The following is a 22,898-nucleotide window of genomic DNA, read 5'->3' on the forward strand; positions in this document are numbered from 1 at the left end:
GGGAAATCTGGTCCTGCCTAGGGTATGTCATGTTGGACAGGTATCCAAAACATGGAAGACACTGGTATTTCCTAAAGGGAGCTTAAATGCATGGGCAGCCTGATACTCTAATGTGGGGTGCTCCAGTTGGGATGAGGAAGTAGGGCTGGATGTATGCTTTCAGCTTCATGCATACAGCCTTAGTGCCTCTGTTGTATCTATGCAGCCCACAGAATGGCATCATAAAGCTGCTTTTCATGGTCTGGTAGTGCTTCTGTGAGAGCTCAAGTGACCATTTGTGTAAAGAAGGAAGTATACAAACAATTCAGTCTTGTAGTTGCTGGACAGGTGCTGTGCCTTTGTCGCTGTGGGGTTTGGTTTGGGGTTGTTCTGTTTTTCTTGAACTGCTCAGTCTGCCACCATTTCCACCCCCGCTCTGGGGACAGCTCTCCTGTGGCTGGGTCCAGCCTGCAGTCGCTGGCATAAGCCACAAAAGAACCTTTCTGTTCAAGCAAGGAGACAAAACTTGTGTGTGGATCAGACATGGTCTCAGCTGCCTGATGCTGGTCATGCATCGGTATCCCTTTTGACGCGGAAGGAGAACACAGGCTTGGCCATTGTCCCAGGTTTGACTAATCTTCAAGCTTCACATACGCTAATGTTGTCTCAAGGTAATGATTTATAACTATCCAGTCTTCTAGTTACCAACTTCCTTGTGCATATTCCAGTAACAGAGCTAGCTGCAGGTAGATTACGTTCTCACTAACTGGCTCTTGTTGTAGACTATGCTGGATTTCCCTTTTAGTATCTAGAGCCGACTGTGAGGCAACGTTAAAACCACGTTAGCCCTCCTGTTACTGATGCCTAGTAGATGTTTTAATAAATACATAGCTAGGTGCCTGGGTATATTGCTTGTTAACTTACCCCTCGTCAACTCTGCTGCCACAGGTGGAAGAGGAAATCCAGACGCTCTCACAAGTGCTAGCTGCCAAAGAGAAGCATCTAGCAGAAATCAAGAGGAAGCTTGGAATTAACTCATTACAGGAACTAAGGCAGAACATCACAAAAAGCTGGCAAGATGTTACATCAACCACAGCGTATGTACCAGTTCACGATGACTGCCTCAGCTGTTGAGGTGAAAACTATATGGTTTTTGTGTCATGTCAGAACCCCCTGTTCTTGTGAAATGAGTGCAAATAACACAAAATTGCATTAAAAATTACGTGGATAAGTCACCATGGATATATTTCAAGAAGGGGCCACTATTACCCATATCGTCTCATGCAAAACAATTGACCATAATATAGGCAGTTCTGACAGACCTGACATCCTATTACAGAGACTCCAAGGTGTCCTAAGTCCAACAGAATGCCCTTCTTTTCCACCCTGAAAAACTGTTGTAAACTGAGCTCGTGCAGGAAGAGTGCAAAGTCACAGTTAATGTTCTTGCCAAACACAACTGTTAGCTTAAGGTCTAGAGCAAACTGCCTTCTGCAATTAATGACTGCATGGAATGGAGGAGAATGTACCTCAGATTTGTTATGGTGAAGTTCATTGTCAAAACCATTCAGTGTAAGATTTTAGATGCTTGACATAAAAAAAATAGACCTCTTCTTTTTTTAGTGTGTGTTCATGGTGGTGGGTTTTTTGGGCAGGGGGTGGGGGTGGGATTGTTTGTGTGTTTCAGCTGGGGTTTTTTTGTTCCTTTTGTTTTAAAGACCTACAGTAGCAGATGATCTGTTCTGGGGGTGGCCTGATAGGTTCATTTTGGTGAACCTGATCTGAAGTCTGAGGTGGCAGAGGTTCTGTACCCAGAAGGAACTGCAATGGCTCAAAACGATCTCTGAAGTAGCTTGTCCATTTGACTCCAAAGTTGAAATATACCTCTGGGTTTGACACAAATTTACATACACTAAAAGGTTCCTTTATATGTTCTATTAAAATAACTACAGACTTAATTTTGTGTGAACACAGATATAAGAAAACATCAGAAACCCTGTCTCAGGCTGGTCAGAAGGCTTCTGCTGCTTTTTCATCTGTTGGTTCAGTCATAACCAAGAAGTTTGAAGATGTCAGGTAGGTTTCTTTAGCTCTTCACAAGTTGTTACGTTTTTTGATTTAAGCAGGTGATCACTGAAATTACTATTTTAACAGCATAAATTTGGCATTTCTAAAAGTTAATGTCAGGAACCCTCAGCACTGGTTTTAGGAGAGCTGAGCAACTTTTTCTGGAAGATTTGCATGTAGGTTCTCCCTGATGCAGACGACTTCTGTGGTGTGTGTGTTACATATGCAAAAGAAGCAGTGTCTGCTCTTGCCTCTACTGCTGCTCTTCATTTCTCTGGTAGGATCGCAGGTGGCAGCATCGCCACCTGCCTCTGTGCAATGCACACAGCATCATAGGTTCTGTTCTCTGACTCAGCTTGTGGAATACTACACATAAACAGCTGGTGTCTTTAATTCTTCCTGGTTTTGTTGTTGTGTTGTGGTGGCTTTGCACTTTTTTGTGTTTGTCTCTTCTGTGTGGATTCTTCTCAGGAGTGTTTTTTTATTTCTTTGTAAGCTGTTCTGTATCATAACAGTGGCTTGATTTTATTACTTTTTCAATAGACTGTTGGCACTTTTAAATTCTTAAACATTGGTGTATTTTAAAGATACATTGTATTTTGACTATGTGTCAAATGACACAGCCCTTTGTGCACATTAGGTAAGTTTGGTGGTCATTTTTAGCACTATGGTGAGCTGCATGCTAAACTCTTCCTGGATGCAATCCACTCGTGCTTAGTTTACAATTCTTTGATTATATATATATCTTACTACTGGAACTTAGAAAAATACTCATCTCTATTTATAACCTGTGGTGAGTATTAGATCTTAACTTATTTTTCAATTACTGGATAAATAAAAATCCAGGCATTCTAACACAATACTGTGGCATTTGAAAGCAGTGTAATAAAATCAGCCCTCTGTTTTAAAGTGCTGCCATTAACCTCCTTCTTGCTTTTTGAAATCTAACGAGAAAACACTGAGGTGCAGCTACACAGTTACATATTTTTCTTCAGATTTATCAGAACTTCCTTTCTCTTTTTAATGCTCACTCTGGCATTGTGCAGACTACAGGCATTTTCACATTCCTTTAGGTAAGGTGGGCACAATAATTGTTTCTGAAAATAAGCATGTAGTCAGACTGTCTACATTAAATTTTTTTGGTTTGTAAAAGTTAATTACTTTACTTTCTTTCCTCCAGTGTTAATGTAAAACTTAAGCTCTTTTAGTGTCAGGGAAGATATTTCTTCATGTTCACCTGGTAACTATCTCGGAACATGAAACCTTGAGAGTACCTTGAAATCAGTTAGTCTTTCTTGTAAGAAAGGAATCTCTTAATGATTCTGCAGGGTTTTTTTGTAGAGAGACAGAATACAGTTTTGAGGTCAATGGCATGCAGAATTTCCCCTTCTCTTTGTCTGTACAATGTTTGTGCCTTGACAGAATAGAAGTTTTTCCTTGTCTATCACAATGGTTGTGTAGCATTGTGACTCCAATCAAACCACTAGAGTCTAAATGTAAAGGAGTTCATGCATTTTCTGTTCATAATTTATCTGTTAAATAGTCCCTATCTGTGAGTTGACTGCTACAGACACTTGAGTATTTTATCTGCCTAGTCTAAATGAATATTCAGTGTTAAGTTTTCAGTAGTTAGAACTCCTGTGTAGCAACTTCAGGTGGCTGTCTCTCACTCCATCTATGCACACCCCTGAGTCTGGCTTCATCTTTTCTGTACTCTCCCCCCTGTAGCTAAAGACAGCAGCAGGGTCTCTATAAACATGCAGGGGTCTGGCTCTTAGACTATGAACTAGGAGCTGTAGCTCCAGGGGCAGCTCAGCTTGCTGCAGTGTAATAGTGACCTGTCTGAAATACCTCCCCTTTAGCATCAGTAGAACAGAGGGGGCCTGGAAAATGTCACTGCGCCTTTTGGATGCAGAGCCTAGCTGCTCACATAACAGGGTTTGCCTTTCTCCCTTAAGGCTGCAGTATTCCCCTACTAGCAATAGACTCTTGCATTTGACAAGGATAAGCACAAGCAGAGAGTCATAGCTCTCTTCTGGCCTCAGGAATTTAGTACCTCGAAAGAAGAGTGTCCTAATTAATCAAGTTAGTGGCTAGGTAGGTGTTGAGTATTCTGTCTGAGAAGCTGTGCCACTGGGAGGGAATGGAACAGGGCTAGAGTGGTTAGAAATTCAGCAGAAGCTGAGTTTAAAAAAAATACCAAACAGGTGGGAAGAATTAGTGCTGTGCAAGGTTTTCGTTGCACTTGAAGAGGGGATTAAAGATCTTTGCTTTCATGAGTGCCAAGTTCATGCAGGATTCAACTAGTGAGTTTGGGTCCCGGCATTGTGTTGACTACTCATGTGGTGTCTACTTCTAAGACTGCGCACGTCTGAACTTAAAGTTTTAGATGCCCAGATTCTTTCCTGGAAATGAGAATTGATGGGCCTGATATTTACCTGAACAAACACTGAATATGCAGCTGCACTTTTATTCTTAAACTCCTGTGTGGCTGCTTCATCCACAGCTTTGCTTTTCTTGTACTGTTCTCAGCTGTAATGGTGTGAGTTCTTCTGTCTTGCAATATTTCCACATGTGCCATGCACCAAACATCAGATGCAGGTCTTCATTCTTGTACTGCAAAGTGATTTTTGGAAGGAGTTGTGAAAGGGTGACAGGCAGCTGGTGGAGCTGTGAACTTGGAAAGTACTGAAATAGAGAGGACTGGTATTGCAAAGTCAGTGCATTATTGCTTCCTTTTCCTGTTTGTTTCATCTGCTTTCTTTTTTTTTAATGCTGAAAATGAATCCTGTTCCTCCTTAGGTTTTTCTTTAAATACCTTCATTCTCCTTTATGAGAACGTCTTGTACTTTCGAGGAGCTAGCCACCCTTGTGTAGGCAACATCAGTATTCTGTGCAAAACTGCAGAAGTACCAAGATGTAGCTCTGGTCAAACTTCCTGAGCAATCATGACTTTGCATTTAGCTCCTCTTGCACTGCATCCATATTACCAAGCAGAAGGACTCATTTTTGCCTTGTTCTGAGATCAAAGAGTAACATCATTTGCTTACTTTGGAAACCTGTTTTGATCATGGACTCCTGCATCATCATTTATCAGCTGGAAACCTAGCTATTAACAAAAGCAAATGACTAGTGCTTATGCACTATTTTTATGCCCATGTTTTCCTGGCAGGACATAACCTCCTTAAGCATTTTCAAAATAGGAGGCAATGTAGTAGCTATAAAAATAATCACGTAAAGGATAATAACGCTTATAATGCAACACAAAATAGATGGAAGGCGGCCAGGGGGCAACTTCTTCAAACTGCTCAACTTGGTGACCTACTTGAGCGAGTGCTTTGATGTGGCATCCTGTCACTTGTGAAAAGAAAACCAAGACCTCTTCTTTGTAAAGCTTTTTGAGGTTTAATTGCTCTTCTTTACTTGAAGAACAGGTGATTTGATCATAAAAAAGATCAACTGCACTTACCTAATCCAGACCATTCTGTAATAAAACTGCATAATATCTTATAGTGACATTTTATACTGAATGTATAGGTGTATTGTGCAACAGCAAGTAAATCCTTTGTGTATGAACAGTTCTTCCCTTAGATGATGTCTATGACATTAAACTTCCATTTCAACTACCTATTGAAAGATCTGCAGTATATCAAAGGTGGTTGTTTTTTTCAGTGTGGGCAGGTCTACAGACTGTAAGTTTTTTATCTATATATATAGATAGATAGATATTCATATATATATATATGGGGACAGGTAGGTAAGAAGGGAACTTTTACTCATCCCTCTTTAGCCTTAAACTTCTTGCAGGGAGGCACTTGTGGTGTGAGGGGAAGTGGCTGAGTATGAGTGGATGAAGAAAGCTAGTTAATATCAGCTGAGTTCTGTATTAAAACATGGCACATACCAAGAACAGAACTTGTAGTAATCCACATAACAGAGCAAGGAATAGAAATTGCACTCCAGAAGACAATCAGCATTTACATACTCTGGAAAAGCTTGTGGAAGCCAAGCCATCTGAGAAGGTGAAACACAGCAGAAATGGGTTGGGGAAAGGGATGAAATATGGCCACATTACTGGCTCATGACAGGACATCACACATCCTTTTGTGTGCCTGATTCCCAGTGAGCTGTACCTACAAACCAATCTTCAGTTGTGCATCTGCCTTAAGGGATCCCAACCTTAAGGGAACTTTTTACATGTGTAGGCTTTTTCTATTTCTGTGTTCTACTGATGAGTCTCCCAAAAGTCTCTTAAAACTCGTTCTGCAATGGTCACAGAACCTTTTTGCTGCTTTTTCTGTATCTTTCATTGTGCTGAAATAATAAGTGGGGTTTTGCAGGTGCATCAAATATGAGAGATTCCCCCTCCCTGGCAATGGCATGGAAAGTGTTCTCTTGAAGGACAATGTAAAGCCCAGTCACTATCTGGCATCCCAAATACAGCGTGATCATCAGTTTTTCTAAGTAACTATTATGGTATTCAACAAGAAACAAATATTTAAGACCAAGTTGTATTGAGGATAAACAGGGTTTTTTTTCTAGAATATGAAACTAAATTAGAGTCCAGGTGGTCTAGAAGTTATTTGGGAGCTCCTTTAATCTATGCAGTCATCTAGGAGTAGGTGTGTGTGTTTCACTAAACAGACAGGAACTATATACCAATGCTGGCAGGTTACAGAAATCCTCCATGAACTTCAGTACAGGGTTTGGACTAGGGACTTTCCTCCCTGCCCCCAGCATAAACGTGGCCTTGCATATATGTGGTGACTGCACTTGCTAGATAATAGATACTGCTGAGTAGGTAACTTGTGGTGATGAGTATGGAAATCTTACACTGAGTTGAAATGGAAGCCTTCTGGATGTAGGAATAATTCTTTCAGTAGGGAGATTAGTTGATTGATAAGACTCCTGAGTGTTCACTTTCTACTTGATCTCGTCAAAGCCGTAATTGCAGCATGTGTCTCACTGCTTGAGAAACTTAATGAGTAGACTGACTGTTGAAAGTAAGCAGAATTTGTGCTAACAAGCATGGCACTTGAAGCTTTCTAAAAAGGAAAAAAGTTGTTGCAGCTTTTGCTCTGGTGTGTGTGCATGGCTAAGCAATTTTAAAAAGCAAACCCAAGCAGTTACAATATAAGACTGTGTAAACCTGGCTACTTTAAAAATCTTATCCAGAAGTCAGCTTTCTAAGCCAATTTCCTCTCAGCCTATCACTTAAACTAACTTCTCACTTTCTTTTTTCTTAATGCTGCCTTTTAGTATACGCTCCATACAACACTCAATTAGCATGCCTATTATGAGGTAAGGTGTGCGTAATCTAGCCGTGGGGCTATGTGTTTTCACGTGTGGAATTATGTCCAGTTGAACTTCAGATTTAAAACAAACCACCAAACTTTGTTGTGGATTTCCTGTACTAACATATAAATTAATTTTATACTGCTTAATGGTGGGAGTTATCATCCATCTGGAATTGTGACCAAGTGCACTTCCCTGCTGTTTGGGGAACTACTACTTTTCCCTGCCTGTTAGAAATGTAATGCTACTAAATGATTCCAAGTTTAAATGGCAATAGCTTGGCATCTATTTTAGAATAATGAGATTGAAAAGTCCTCTGGTTTCAGAAAGTCTCTTGCTGACTTGGAGTGCTTGGCACTGTGGGCCTCCATCTCTGGAGAGTCTGGTCTGAGATTATATATATATATGTCACTGTGTGCTTTCCCAAATGAAAGAGTGCTGTTAAATGTGGGTGACCTACACAAATACCAAGCAAAGGGGGAAGGGAAGCTTAAAGCCTTTTTAAAAAAAACTTTTATCTTTGTATAATGATTTTTTGGAGTCTGCTATGAACCCTTAGGCCTGGTCACTGAAGGCTGGCATTTCTGTCCTGCGTAAAGGCAGAGAAGGTGTGCAAGCTATTGCACAAATTTGTAAGTGTCAGTGACAGCTAGTTGGAGCATTAAGCCACTCTTCTGACCCTAATAAATAATATGCTGACCCTCAGCATTGAAAATCCCAAGCTGTCTTGCTCTTCATATGCCATTTGCAGTCACAGCTGTCTCCAGCACTTAAAAGACAAGGGGGAGTCTTCCTTGAATTCGACATGTTAGCAGAAAATGCCACTTGAACCATGTTTTGTTAACTGAACACGTAGCCTATTAAATGAAACTAGTTTTCCTGTAGCAAGTGAAAAAATTCTGATGACAGGCTTTCTTCAGCAATAACCTTCTGGGTTAACCAGAAGTGCTGGCTAAGCTTTCTTGAACAAATCCTTTAAGCCAGAAACCTGTTAGAATTTACTGGGAATAACAAGCCTCCTGGTTCTCCTGTGTTGTGATGAAAGATCCTATCGTGCTCAGCCAGGCAATGCTTAGTTGCCAGTGATACAAACGAGCTGCAACTTGAGTGTGTTTGAATTTTAGTTTTGTAGTACTTGTGGAGATCAATATCTGAACTATCTTTAGGCTACCCTTAAAACAAGGAAAGAGCCCCACACAAAACTCACGTTGAGATTGGAAAAAAGCAACTGCTTGTTATCTGATTTATAGACTAACTAGGTATGTGTTTAATTCTGTGGTGTTTTTTCTTTTTTCTAGAAATTCTCCTACTTTCAAATCCTTTGAGGAAAAAGTTGAAAGCTTAAAGGTAAGCATTACTAAAACAATCATCTTGGTGATTGTAGGGTTGTTGATGCAGAGGAAAGATTTAACAGGACTCTGGCTAGCCTGTGTTTTAGTTATTGATAAGCTGTAGATGCTTAGATGATGTCTTTTGAAGTGCTACGGAAATGGTTTCTCTGCCTAACGATTTGAGAATAAACACAGGGCTTCCTGCAGCTTTTAGAGGAGGATACTTTTAGCTGGTAGGACTAAAACAGCTGGCTAACCTGCAAAAACACCTGGTATACCTAGTACTGTGTATCCCAAATGGCATAGGCTTCTGTTGCCATGCCTTCCTGAAGTTTAGTATCTGTGGTGGTTTAGCCCCAACCAGTGGCTGAGCACCACACACCACTTGCTTGTTCCCAGAGGAGAAAGAAAAGAGCCTCTATGGCTTGGGATAAGGACAGATAACTGACAAAAGCACCGTGAAAGGAGAACAATGACAACCAATTACACCTACACCCGGTACACAGAGTACCTGACAGACCTGACAATTACAGTGCTGCATAAGATGAGGACCAGACACCCTAGCCGAACTCAGTCTGCTCTGAAGGCAATCAAGAGCATCCCTCCCCAACCAGCCCCTTTTATGGGGGGATGATGTCACATGGTGTGGAGACAGCCCGGGCAAACTCAGCTCACCTGGGTTGGTTCCGTGGGGAGGTTAATTCTGGCCTAGCCAGAACCAGCCCAGTATCCTACACAGGAGCATAGCTTGGGATGTTTCTCTCTGTTCTGGCATAAATGGCATAGGCTTCTGTTGCCATGCCTTCCTGAAGTTTAGTATCTGTGGTGGTTTAGCCCCAACCAGTGGCTGAGCACCACACACCACTTGCTTGTTCCCAGAGGAGAAAGAAAAGAGCCTCTATGGCTTGGGATAAGGACAGATAACTGACAAAAGCACCGTGAAAGGAGAACAATGACAACCAATTACACCTACACCCGGTACACAGAGTACCTGACAGACCTGACAATTACAGTGCTGCATAAGATGAGGACCAGACACCCTAGCCGAACTCAGTCTGCTCTGAAGGCAATCAAGAGCATCCCTCCCCAACCAGCCCCTTTTATGGGGGGATGATGTCACATGGTGTGGAGACAGCCCGGGCAAACTCAGCTCACCTGGGTTGGCTCCGTGGGGAGGTTAATTCTGGCCTAGCCAGAACCAGCCCAGTATCCTACACAGGAGCATAGCTTGGGATGTTTCTCTCTGTTCTGGCATAAAATGAGCAAGGTCTTTGTGCCTTAGTTGAAAATTTAATCACAAAAGTTTCAGTTGCCAGAAATGACCAATAGCTTCTCCAGGCAAAAAGTTAGTTTTAAAAATAACCAATACATGTAACTGGAACCAGACTTGATTGTTCCTGTGGGTACACTGGGCTGGGTGGGAAGCATAGAATCATAGAAGCACTGAAGGGACAGCATGGAGACCTGGGTGTTCTCTTGCAAACCAAGTGGCATTAAGCTGCTGCTGTCCCTCCCGGTATGTTGTAGGGGGAAGTGAAAAGGCAAACGCATTTCCTGGAGAAAATAAAATAGCTGCTGTCTTCCAGTGCAGCTCTCTGGAGCTGCAGCTGGGACCGAAAATTGGTCAGGGTTCTTGAGCAATACAGGAACGAGCTTTAACACCGAGTCTTTCAAAGCCTAAGTGCCTTGAAAGGCTGCGGACCCGTATCGGTGTCTAACCCTAACTAATGAGGGTGCGTGCCCTGCCCCTGCCAGCCCGGAGTTAACTCCCCCAGACAGCCAGCCCGGGTGAGCTGAGTCAGCCCGGGCTGGTTCCACACCACGTGGCGGGGACTGTCGGGACCCCGCGGCTGCGGGGCAGTCCCAGTGCGGGCGGGCGAGGGGTCGGGTCGGGAGGTGTTCGGTCTGATCCCCGTGTGTGTATTACGCCCCGGGCTCCCGGGGCAGACCCCTTGGAATCAGGGCTGTGTATCTCAGAGTCAAAGCGAGCCTGCTGTGCTTGTTCATCTGCCGCTGCTCGTTGTTGTCTGTGTGCTGCTTAAAGACTTGTCTTAGAGCGCTGTGGAGACAGCCCGGTGCTGGAAAAGCTGCTCTGCTGAAGAGTCACTGAATCTCCTCATACAGAGGTACTGGGTTACTGTGTTTGGCATGCCAAGTAACTGTGACTTTGTGTTGGTGGGCTCTCTGTGTTCCAGTCTAAAGTTGGAGGAAGCAGACCTGCCGGGGGAGACTTTGGAGAAGTTCTCAACTCTGCTGCCAATGCCAGTGCCACAGAAACTATTGCAGAACAGACGCAGGAGGAGACCCACTGAGATGCCTGTCTCTGTCCTGCTACCCACTGCCAGATGCTGCAAGCAAAAACTAAGCACACTTGTAACATTCTCTGCGCTCTTTCCACCAGATGTGCTTTTATTTAGCACGTAGCTATTTTACCAGATTAACTGATACCAAGCTTGTTTGTGGGTTCAAAATATTTTTGAAACTAAAATAGATTGTTTGGGGTTTTGTGTGGGAAGGGGAATTTTTATGCCTTTCAAGCATTTAAAGGACTTACTGTAATTTGAAGGCAACCTTTAAAATATAGCAATGAAAAAACTCTTTTGAGAAGTTAATTATACTGTACATATACTGTGGATACATAATTTCTTTGGAATCTGTAACTACTGCCCAGCTTAATCGTTCTGAATCTTCTGCTGCTGCCAAACCGAAGCTTGTTACTTCACTCCCTTGTGATTATTTCAGTTCGGTGTTGCCTGCACAGGCCACTGGGCAAGGAAGAGCACTCCTAGCTAAAGAAAGGACTTGTGCTTAAGTTATTCACTGCAGGGTTGCATACAGGTAGGAGTATACTCTTGTAAGCATGTTCTTTATACAACAGGTGTGGTTAGAGTAATATGAAACACCTAAAACTTCCAGATTTGCCTGTGGATTATCCACCTAGGAAACCTTTGACCATCGCAAGAGGAAGCAAGATGCCCAGTAGTGCTGGTTTGGTTTTGTTACAATAACCTTCTCCGTCTTTGTTTCTGCACATGATGTTCATGTGGTAAGATACTCTTCTGAAGTCTTGATCAGTTGTGAATAGATTCATCTTAATTCACACATGGTGGTGTCACACTTACACTAATGAAGCACGGACTGTAAGAGTAAGCCTGAGCACAGAAGTACTTCTTTTCTTGGCATCAGGAGAAATTGCTCTCAACTGCAAAGGTGGTTTCCTCTGTGGGCTGACCATAGAAAACATCTCCTACACCATCCTCATGTGTTCAAGGCTGTACCGCTAGTACCCATATTCCTGTTTAAAATCCTGTAACTCTGTTTTGAGAGGTGTTGTACTGCACCATCGCTCCTTTAAAAGGTCTGTTCTCCTACATACTGCTCTTTATCTGATGTGTTCTTCAGACTTTCTTGTATTTTGTATGTTTCTGGTACAGGGTGTTGGTATGGTTAGAACCTTTGGCAAGTGTTTTATCACTATGCTTAGAACTGGAAACAAATTTTGAAACATTCATGTGAAATCCATAAAACTTCAACTGCCACAGCTGTCTAGAGGAAAAAAAAAGTTGGCTCCTGGCCACCTTGTTAGCATGTCAGATGTAGTATATATGCTTTATTACATGTGAGAAGCTTAATAAAAACCTGTATGTGAGGAATCTATCGTTTTGTGAGTGTGGAAGGCTACATTAAGTAAGAAATCTGTATTTCTAACTGAAGTGGTGCTTTAAGCTTGGTCCACTGCTGCACAAGGGCGAATCTCCACCCAGGAGCTTGGTGGTTCTAGAGATGCCTGCAGGGTCAGTAGAGTGTAGAGCAGGTGAGTCCTCCTGGAACAGGATCCTTGTGGGGGCTCTTTCCTTCAGTGCTGTACAGAAGAATTGAGCTCGGCGCTAAGACCTTTCGGCCTTAGGAAGGTTTTGCTGTTTACGGCCAGGCGGCTACTGCACGGTTGGGTCTGTAACCCCTTCCCTGGGGTTCAGCTGCCTCTCCGCGCCTGCGGGCCTGCTGCCCCTGCGGCTCGCTCCCAGCGGCGCCCTGAGGCGGGGCGGAGCCTGCCAGGCCCACTCCTCGGCCGCCCGGCTCGCCCCTTCCCCTGCCCTGCGGGTGCGATGGCCGCTCGCCCCACCTCCGGCAGGACGGCGGCTTCGAGCCGCCCCGAGCGTCCGCCCCTGCCCCGGACAGAGCCGGCGCCTTTCCCTGAGCCGTCCCGTATCCCCGCGAGCCGCCTGAGCGGGGGCCCAGCGGAAGAGAGCGGGCGCCGCGGTCTGGCGGGTCGGCTCCTCGCCTCCGGCGCGGCCGGGCCCTACCTGGCATCCCGGGGTGGCGCCAACGCCTTCCGTCCGCAGAGCGCAGCCCAGCGGCCCTCAGTAGAGATGGCGGCCGCCCTGCCTCAGCCGAGCGCGTTGCGCTTGCGCTCGCCGGTGACCTGGGCGTGGCCTGCAGGGTCAGAGTTCACGCTCCGTCCTCCACGCGGACAGTCATGGCGGCGCCAAGCTGGGGTCTCGCCGCCGCTCGGGCAAGGGCCCGGCTGTGGCGGCTGCCGGCGGTGAGGCGGTGCAGCGGGGCCCCGCCGGCCGAAGGGCCGGCCGCAGCGCCGGCCGCCGGGACCCTCCCGCAGAAGACGGAGGAGCGGCCGGGCACCGGTACCACGGCCCCCAGCCCGCGGCAGGTGAGGGCGCTGCGGAGGGGCCGGGCCGGGGCGGTGTCCGGGGGCGGTCCCGCCCCTCCGTGCCTGCCGGCGGGCCTCGGGGCCGGGCAGGCGGCGCGCTTCCCCGCCGGCCTCCCTTTGCCTTCTTGAAACACCGACTTTGCGCGCAGCCTTCCGCCCGCCTGCTTTCGCGCGTCCCCACCCGCATCGCTTCGCCCCGCGGATCGGTGCCCGGCGGCGCTCGGCGTGTCTCAGCGCGCTTCCAGGAACAGCAGCGGCCTGGAGAGCGCGGGGGCAGCCGCGGAGCGCGGGGTTCGGCTCCGCGGGCACAGCCGGGTGCGGGCTCTCGCAGGCGGGCGGGAGGGTCTGGAGTTAAAGCAGTTGTGTCAGGTCAGGCCGGAGCTCGTAGCGGAAACACAAGGGCCGGTATGAATGCGGTGCCTGTGGAAATGGGTGTGTGTGGGTGTCAGACAGCAGGACAGGGTGGGCTAACGTGGAAACCCCCAGTTCTCCAGGAAGCTCATCTCACGAGAGGATACAGTGGTCACTGTCAAGGCCTGCACTCTGATGAGCCTGGAGCACAGATGATCTGACAAGAGCAGACCCTGCTTCTCAACAACAGGAGCACGGCAGCTGGCTCCTATCGTATCTTATGTGGTGGGTTCTTCCACCATGAGCTGTTACTGCACCATGAAAACAAACAAGGAGAGGTAAATAGTGAGCAGCAGTCTGCTCTTTGTTGAGGCTGGCTGCAGTAAGTGAGAGTCTGGAGCAACAGACCACCCTGCAAACCACTGCTGACTTCTGAAAGGTGGAAGAGATTTGTCCAAAATTTAGTTCATTACTGGCAAGTGGGAAGAATCTCAGAGGTGTGGTGAGGTTGTGATAGCTGGTTTCCTTCATCCTTGATGTTGTATCCAAGTGGTCTCACCCCAGACCACTTTGGTTATACACTTCTTGTAAGTCTCTGCTCTGCAAAGGTGTGTGAATGAAACATAGGAAAGAATGAGTGTGGTCGGCCAAATGAACTAGAGATTCTGTGAATAACCATAACTCTCTGTGGCTGTTTCATTGTTTTTTGTCAAACTGAATTTCCCACAATGTCTGATGTGACAGTGACCATTAACAGATGGCTTGGGAAGCAAAAAAAAAAGCAATGTGTGTGCTAATGTGTTGCAGAATATCTCTTCTTGGCTCAAAAAACATAACTTCTTATTTTTCCTCAGGTGGAGTGTTTCCATGCTGCTCTTCATCCTTGTCACTCTTCTTTTTCTAACTTTCCAGTTCTGTTTGAGCACATCAGAGGCTGGGATTACTTGGAGTGTGCCTGGTAGGACATGGAGATAAATACTTGTGGTGGTTTGACCCTAGCTAGAGGCCAGATGCCCACCAAAGTTGGTCTATCACTCCTCACGCCCTTCCCCTGCTCCAGTGTGGACACAGTCCTCCACAAACTTCTCCAACATGAGTCCGTACACCTGGGGCTTCAGGTCTTCACCAACTGGCCCAGTGTGGGTCCCAGTGTGGGTCCCTTCTCTGGTGGCAAAAAGCAGCTGCTTTTTTTTTCCACAGAGGCTGTGATCATCACTGACGGGCTCGGCCTTGGTCATCGCTGGGTTCAGCTTTGAGTGCAGCTGGTATTTATTCTCTTAGGCCTAGGGGAAGCTTCTTGCTGCTTCTTGCAGAAGCCACCCCCGCAACCTCCCCTTCTCCATCAGAACCCTGCCACGCAGAACCACGACAGTACTGTGAATTAATATTCCATCTCTGGTCTAATACCGGCAGCGTACAACTAGAGCTGCCTCTGTTGCTGAGTCCAGGACCTGGTATCCCAGATGAGTGCATCACCTGTAACATTCTGCTTTCCAGTGAATATCCACACTAGCAAGACTGGCTGTGCAAAGGTCAAAGGTCTGTCTACCCCAGGGGGATGTCAACAGAAGAGTTTAGGGAGGGAGTCACTTGATCTAGCTGTAGAAGATACTCAGTGCCACTTTGGGGGTTTGTTGGAGGGTATCTTTATTTTTTTTTCCTTTCTGTTGAACTGAGAAGTTAGGAACATAGTATTTTCTGTTTCTATCTAGAAATAGTCATCAAACCTTAAGAGGATCTTAACTAACTCAAATGTTGCATAGTATTCACAGCATAATTTTCAGGTGGAATTACATACACAAATAGAAGTAATGCAATGAAGAAGTCAGATGAGGAATGTGAAAAGTGAGGAGCTGGACTACAGCTCTGGATTTCTGTACACTGCTGAATTACCTGCCCACTTGAACAAGAGGAAGACCAGTAGCTTCCTTTGCGCTGTCATGGTGGTGTTAAAAGCGTAAGGATGAGATGAATTAAGGTTGTTGTGAATGTACTTTCATGCTGTTCTTTGCCTGGTTAGCAAAGCACTTAGTGAGCCCAAGAGTGATTGATGAGTGGTCACTGTTTGCCCTTTTTAGAGTGCACAGGAGAGGGGGAGAGGGTTTTGGTGAGGATGAGTTAGCAGTAAAAGCAGGGTATACTGAAACACCAGGAAAATGAGAGGGGGCTGACTTGCACTGGAGTCAGTTGGCTCTGCATAGTTTTCTTGAAATCGCCTTTTCAGCAAGTTTAGCTGATTTTTGGTTGGTAGAAAATGTGATATTTGGTAAATAAATTTCCCACAGCTTGAAGCAGCCTTGAGCAGGGTGATAGTCAAGGGAAGCTCCAGTGGATGCTGCTGGAAAAGCTCAGAGCATTAGAAGACCTTTGAAGAAAACACTTCTAAGGGGAGCAATGTGCTTTCCTCAGGAGAGGGTGCGGTAGCTCTAGCTGCAGTCCCTTTTCGGGGTGCTGTGCATCTCTGGGACCTGCCCTTTCAAGCAGGAGGAATGTGGCCTTCCTCATCCCTTCCCTGAGCTGCAGCCAGAGGAAAGCTGTGTTCCTTATCTCTCCTGGTAGATAGATGGGTACAAAGTGCTGTCCAGCTTCTGCTGTCCTTAGTGTTTCTGTTTCTTTAGGAAAGAAAATACAGAGGTTGGATGATGTTTCTGCACTACTTTCCTATGTCAGCTGAGTTTTGCTCAGTTTTGAAACTGCATTGCTGCTGCAGTACTTGGTAGGCAGTGGTTTATTTTATAAGGATGGCAGGAAACTTGATAAATGAGCGTGTCACCGTGCGCTCATCCAAAGCGATTCAAAAAGCAGGATGAAGCTTTTCCTAGGCAGCTTCCATGAGTGTTTGGGCGCAGGAGCAACGCGCCCTGCTGGCCTCGCTTGCTTCACGGGTGCCTGTTGCTAGTTTCTGCCATGTCTGTAATATTTTAGGGGCTTGTGGTTTTGTTTCTCACCTGCAGTTCACAGTCCTGCTGTTACTGCTGTGCAAATGGTGAAGCTCATACTGCAGGTATTTCATGTTGATTAAAATTTTTAAAAAGTCACCAAGATACTAAGTAAAATATTCTGAGGAACCCACATGATATTTCACCTCATCTACAGCAGGCAGCTGCTGCTTGCTGCTTTTTCCTTCTGCAGTTTTATGACTCTCCAGTTTTGCATTCTTAAACTCAAGAAAAAAGGGGCAAATTTTAAGTTCTGTTCCTCTCTGGAATTGCACAAAGAAATCTTTTAGAAGGAGAGGTGTTTTAGGCTTTAGGTGTTACCTTTGTTTGCAGGTTGAAGGTTTGCCTAGGCAAACAGAAAGCCTTGCCTTTTGGGAAGGACGTGATGATTTTGGTTAATACAGTGAAGCCTCGATAAGTTGAAATGAGGCAGAGAAGTGATTGTTGAGCTGTGCTACCAGCAACTGAACAAATTGAAAGAGTGAAGTAGTTAAGAATAAATTGGATATTTTTGTGCAGCGTGGAATAAATAGTCAAAAGATATTTTAAATCTCAAAAGGTTTAAAAACACAGTCTGTGTTCAGAAGCAGGCAACTCCAGCGCCGGGTGCCTCTGCTCAGGGTTGGGTGAACCTCCACGCCCGGCACGGCAGAGGGCATTGCGCCTTTCCAGATGTCGCAGGAGAGTCACCCCGTTGGTGGGGTTTCCTGTGGAGTTCCTCGAGTAACGTCCTTGCATGGACAGCGCTTACGAAGAAATGTCAACCGACTTTCTCTAAACTTCCGATGGGAGGGACTGGGCTGGTATCGGTACAGCATGATTTCTGACACAGGTTAGAAATTACTCTTCCAGAAACGTCTTGTGTTTCTGAATTTGCTTAGTCAGCCAGAGGTTCTCTCCTGAAAGCATTCAGAAATTCTGGGAGCTTGTCTGTGTATTTTAGATTTCTTGTCACTATTTAAAAAAAATAATAGCAGTATTATGTAAGAAAATAAAAACTGTTTTAATAGCTGATACAGAGAGTTGCCTTATCTATTTATGACTTAGGGGAGAGATCAAATACTACAATGTGACAGTTCTAATTTAAAAAAGAATCTGTTGCACTTAGGTTCTGAAAAGCTGCATGGGTATTCTTTGCAAAGGGTGTGTATCTCTGTTGCTTACACAGTATCCTGGTGGCCTCAGTGTAAAATAATACATAACACTAGATGATTTGAACTCAAGCATTTAAAAAAAAAAAGGAATTATTTTAAACATAATTATTACTGGGAAATACTTCTTTCTGTCTTTCCAGATATATTAACACTTAGAAGACAGTTTTACTGAAGTTACAGTTATTTGAGAACAAAAATACGTATTTATATTTAGTGCAACTTTTAATTGTAGGTAGGACACCTGTTATCTTTGTGAAGATGGCATGTTATTCCAGTGTTAATAAATAAGTTTAAAACATTTTTTGCTTGATTACAAATGTAATAGCATCTTATAAAACCTATATGCCAAGCACAGAGATTACTTTTTTAGGTAGATTGCCTTCTGGCCAGCGTTCAAGTACTGGAAACTATTGCGCTGTGAACACATCCTGGTGCTGTCAGCTTCCTGCCCGATAAGGACCCTGTCACAGGCTTCTTGGCATCTTCCTGGCTGTAGCTGCTCAAAATGCTGGTTTCTGTTTTAATGGGAATGAGCTCGTTTGTCCTCGAGACCTCTGCCAGGGAGCGGGCTTAGCCTGTGAACGCTTGGCCAAGGCACCAGAACTGTTGGATGACCAGCATTGCATGTGACAGGAGTGCTTGCATGACAGGGTTTTGTTGGAGCAGCACACTCTGAAATGAAGTAGACAGGGCTTCTGATGTTGTTGGACAGCAGAGGAATAATGCATGCTGCCCCTTTGGAGGATGTAGTTGTGGCACAGTAAAATTGTGCATAACTGTGATGTGCTCCTGAGTCACTGCTGCCTAAATTTGTGGGAAGCCCTGGAGCACCTTGCACGGCTCTTTCCTTGGTTGGATGAGGAAAACCTTGGTACTGGAAGAAAAGGGACTGTCATTGTCTGCTGGTATTCGCTCCTTCAGATAGCTCTGGGTTGGCGAGTGATGGCTTTGGCATTGTGGGAGGTCAGTGAGTGGTGGGTGTATGTGATGGTGGGTGTATGTCAGCCTTGGCTGATTGGCTGTTGGAGTGGAATCCCAACGTTCAAACTGTCTTTGGACTGTCAGGATCACGGAGAAAAGCAAGTACGTGCCAGCTGCCTACTCTTACTGTCTACATGTGAGATATCTGGAAGAAGGTGCATGGAACCCTAACATAAAGGTTAAATAGAAATTGATATCCTTCCTAGTGATTATTGTTACCAGCAGGATTTTTACGTCCACTGTTACTGTGGGAAATCCCAGTTACTCTCCTTTTGTGGCTATGGAAACACAGTCCTCTGCTCCAGGAGTCTGGAAGGGCAAGGTGGTGATAAATGGAGGAGCTATCTGTGTGGGATTGCCACTGTCCCACTTCAGCAACCTAAAATGTGAGGACTTGATGATCCGTATGGGTCCCTTCCAACTTGGTATATTCTGTGACTATGACCCGGACATAAAATTGGTCAGAGAAATGATGCAGGGTGCTGTCAGAGCAGTCCAGCTGCACAGGCAAAAGCCGAGCCTTTTGCTATAAAATAATCCTTGGAAGAAAGATACAGATAAATAGAAATTAAATTAAAGAAAATTAAGCAGCTTAAATTCAAGAAAAATAAGCAGCTTTATTGTGACCAAGTTATGTACGATTTTATGTTATGAAATAAATTCTTAGCTCAGTGTGGTTTATTAAATGATGCTTCTGGCTAGTCATGGGTGTATTCTCAAGGCTGCATTTGAAATCCTTTATGGAAGCCTTGTTTTGCAGTTTCTGCATTCTGTATCCCATCAAAATGTGAGGATAGCTGGAAAAAACTTCCATTTACTACAAACACGGAGAAGTTGGCATTGAGATTGTACATTTGTAAGATTTACTGAGTAAGCCTTGGTGGTTTGGTTAGCATTATAATCTTACATGTGTTAGCAGTGTGGCTTTGCTGCTTTTTGGTATTTTTAAATGGGCAGTTGGTTGATGAAGATGCTTGAAAAGGAGGTGTAGAAGCAGCTGTAGATGCTTAATTGTCTTGATGTAGCTGTGACGTCTGTCCCCTCCCCAGATGTGCTCATTTTATGCTATTCCTCCTAAGCACAGTGGCGTAAAGTCGCAGGAGAAGGAAGTATAGTTCTGAATTTTAATTGTGTGTGTTGGTGTATGTAATTAAAAAAAAAATTAGACTCAAGCACAATAAAGCATGCTTTTAACTCTTCTGATAAGGGGCAGGTATAGCCATAACTGACAAAAATAAATCAGCTGTCTTTGGGTGTACTGTGATAGTGCAGTATTTGTTGTGGGACACGTGAGATTACCCTGGTAACTGGGAAAAATGACATTTGTTTTATGAACAGTATTGCTGCATTTGATTTAGCAGCGGGTAATAACACACTGGGAGCCTGTGTCATTTTACAAAGTGTTCTGAGTCATTGTACCCTTCCCTGAGTGTGAAGAACAGTTCACGTGGTGCATCTCAATGATAAGTCTGAGAAATGTCCATCTTCAGGTAGAGAAAGGCTTCAGATCGCCTCAGCAGCCACGGGAAGAGATTTCTCGGCAACAGAGAAGTTCTGATATTAAAAGGGCAATTCAGGAAAACCTGTGGAATGTTGTGCACAGCATTACAAATCCTAGTCCTGTGGTTTGGGTTTTTGGTTTGTTTGAGGTTTGTTTTTTTTCTTTTTCCATCTGCATGATTCTACTTGAAAAGTGTAATTGAGAGACAAAGATTGTTTTCACCATGGTATTATGCTGGCCAAGTGCTACATGTATTTGGTTAATTGTTATTTGCATCTCTTTTAAAAATGTGCTTTGTTCACAATATTGCATTGCTCATTAGTATTAGGCCAATATATATACAAATATGTACATACATATTGTGTGTTCTTTATACTGCTGGGATACTTTTAATTAGAAGTTATTAGGTATGCAGAAACAAAATTAGGTTTGGACTAGACTATATTCACCAGTCAGCATTGCAATGAGTACCAAAACCAGCAGCTTGGTGGAAGGATGTTGATGAACATAAACTGATACAAAATAGTGTATGAAGAATCATTGTTTTTAGGAAATGATGTTGTACTGCTACTTATGAGCCTTTGTAGGTGAACCTTGTGACAGTTGTATTTAGTTGCTTGTATACTAGCTAAAACATGTATCCTAGTTTGCATTATGCAGAGCTGTATAAGAAGAATCTCCCTGTTTTCTACTCTGTGCACAATTTCACATACCTGCTTTATCCATAAACATTTTTGACTTTAACAACATTTTAATGCTTGCCTTGGCACATGTTGCAGAGTTAAACATCAGGCTTCAAAAAAGGCTAAAACAGCCTGGTACATCTTCTAGTCACTGGAGCATTGATCTGGTGTCTGTGGTATGTATTCTTCATGTCTGAATGAAGTATGTTAGCAAGCAGTTAGCAGGCTCCTCTTTACTACTCCTTGAGGTGAATGCTGTTTGCAAATATGAGGGTGACGAGTAATTTGGTATTTATTGCAAATGTCTCTCTTTCAAATGGTAGAATGGAGATGGAGAAAAGAAGATGTGTCACACTGAAGAGATGGCTCCTGTCTTTGCATTTATTTCAGATCATGTTGAAAGTCCAAATGATGATCTGGAGACATTTCATCTCGGACATCTTTCTCTCAGTACCACACAATAGAACCAAGTACTGCATACAGCAAGTTTTGTCAGATTTTGTTCCTATTTGTTGTTTACATGTCTGTTGATAATAAAGAAGTAGGTGAGCCCTTGGCCTGCAGAGCTTGTGGTGTTTGAGAAAATAATGGTAAGCACAAGCCTTCTGCAGAGGAGTAGGATCCATAATACTGGAATTAGTGCTGTACATAATGGTGTTTTCTATGTCTTGGGATGAATGGGAGCTGTGGGACAGCACTGAGAAGACTTGAAATAGTAAAAAGAATGATTCTGTGTCAGCTTGGCCTTTGAGTAGAGATGTGAGTGGTAGAGACCAGAAGCGGGCACCATATGGGGTGTTCTGCCCAGTGCAGAGCTGCTTTGGAAGAGGAAACAAGAAGTCAGTGACTGCAGGAGGTTTGGAGGGCTCTGCAGGTTTAGTGGGAACGATGTCTTGGTAGGCAATAGCTGTCAAGCAGAATGAGCCTGAAAGATGTAAGACTGGGTTGGTTTTTAAGAAATCCAGGTTAGGCATTTATTAGAGTGCCTAATACTGGTGGTATTTTTGAGTAGCTAAGTAGTAAGTACTGGTGTCAACTCTTAATATTTTTTTTCTGGACTTTCTTTCCTGTTAATATAGGAAGCAGAGCTTTTGCTTTGAGAAGGCTCTAAAATCACTGATTGCTGCTAGGCAAAAGTTGTGAACATGTTCAGAGTTAGCTTGGTTGAGAGGAGACAGAGCACTGCACATCTCTGAGATGAGTTAAAGGCACGAGGACTAACATTAGCATGATTATGTTCTGAGATCAGAATAAGATACATTAAAGTTCTCAATAAAATGTCATTCACATTAAGCCAAATGGCTGAACATATAAGAAGAAGGCGTCACCCAGAGAAATTACTTTGAGCTGTAATTGCCTGTGTGTTGAAATTTCAGTTGCTGTAGTCACGTATCAGTCCTCTCAGTGCTCCTCCTTAATCTTCACCCCTCTTCCTTGGAAAAACTTCAGTGTGCAGGGAAACTGTGGTGATGAAAAAGCTCAGTGCTGCTGCTTTGATAAATGTAGGAGAACTGGTGAGTTGTCCATGCTTGCTGTGCTGCTGCTGGGTGGAAGGCCGTTACCTGCTGAATGTCAGGTTTTGTGGTGTGTTATCTGGGTAGGTCCCGTTGCCTTTAAGGTGATAACTCTTCTGTGCAAAGGAGTTTTGACTTACAGAAAGCTTGTTGCATTCAAGTCAAAAATATTAAAAGTATTCCAGGGAGGAATTTGGTAAATGAACTGCACCAATCCCTATGACCTGTTATCTGAGTCATGCTTACAGCAACTTCTGGAAGAATCCTGGGATTTAGGTTTACATCTGAGCAGCGGTGCACACTGCACACTTTCAGTAGTTACAAGGTATGGGAAGTTAAGGTCTAGTGGGCTAGTAGATAGCAAACTTTTTTATAGGTTGCTGGTTGAAATTAGTGCTTTATCATTCACACCTGGTCAGAGAGGAGCTTAATGCATT

The 22,898-nt window shown here is 44.3% G+C and overlaps 1 protein-coding gene across 6 annotated transcripts in view; it reads left to right on the forward strand.

The window, feature by feature from the left end:
* Window positions 1-22,898, forward strand: part of LOC311205391 (tumor protein D52-like) — a gene marked incomplete at its 5' end in the record, with an annotated part of 117,964 nt that overhangs the window by 25,764 nt on the left and 69,302 nt on the right. For 2 of the 6 annotated variants that reach the window (XM_084279798.1, XM_084279796.1), the window contains 4 exons: window positions 928-1,076; window positions 1,954-2,055; window positions 8,640-8,688; window positions 10,868-12,309. In XM_084279798.1, the coding sequence (XP_084135924.1) occupies window positions 928-1,076; window positions 1,954-2,055; window positions 8,640-8,688; window positions 10,868-10,984 (417 nt within the window). In that variant the 3' untranslated portion in view covers window positions 10,985-12,309. Of the gene's footprint in view, window positions 1-927; window positions 1,077-1,953; window positions 2,056-3,092; window positions 3,120-7,305; window positions 7,348-8,639; window positions 8,689-10,867; window positions 12,310-22,898 lie in introns of those variants that run through there. The other 4 variants (XM_084279794.1, XM_084279797.1, XM_084279795.1 and 1 more) reach the window with 4 other exon arrangements.

This window comes from Gallinula chloropus, assembly GCF_964237585.1.
Source record: "Gallinula chloropus genome assembly, chromosome: 2".
NCBI lineage: Eukaryota > Metazoa > Chordata > Aves > Gruiformes > Rallidae > Gallinula > Gallinula chloropus.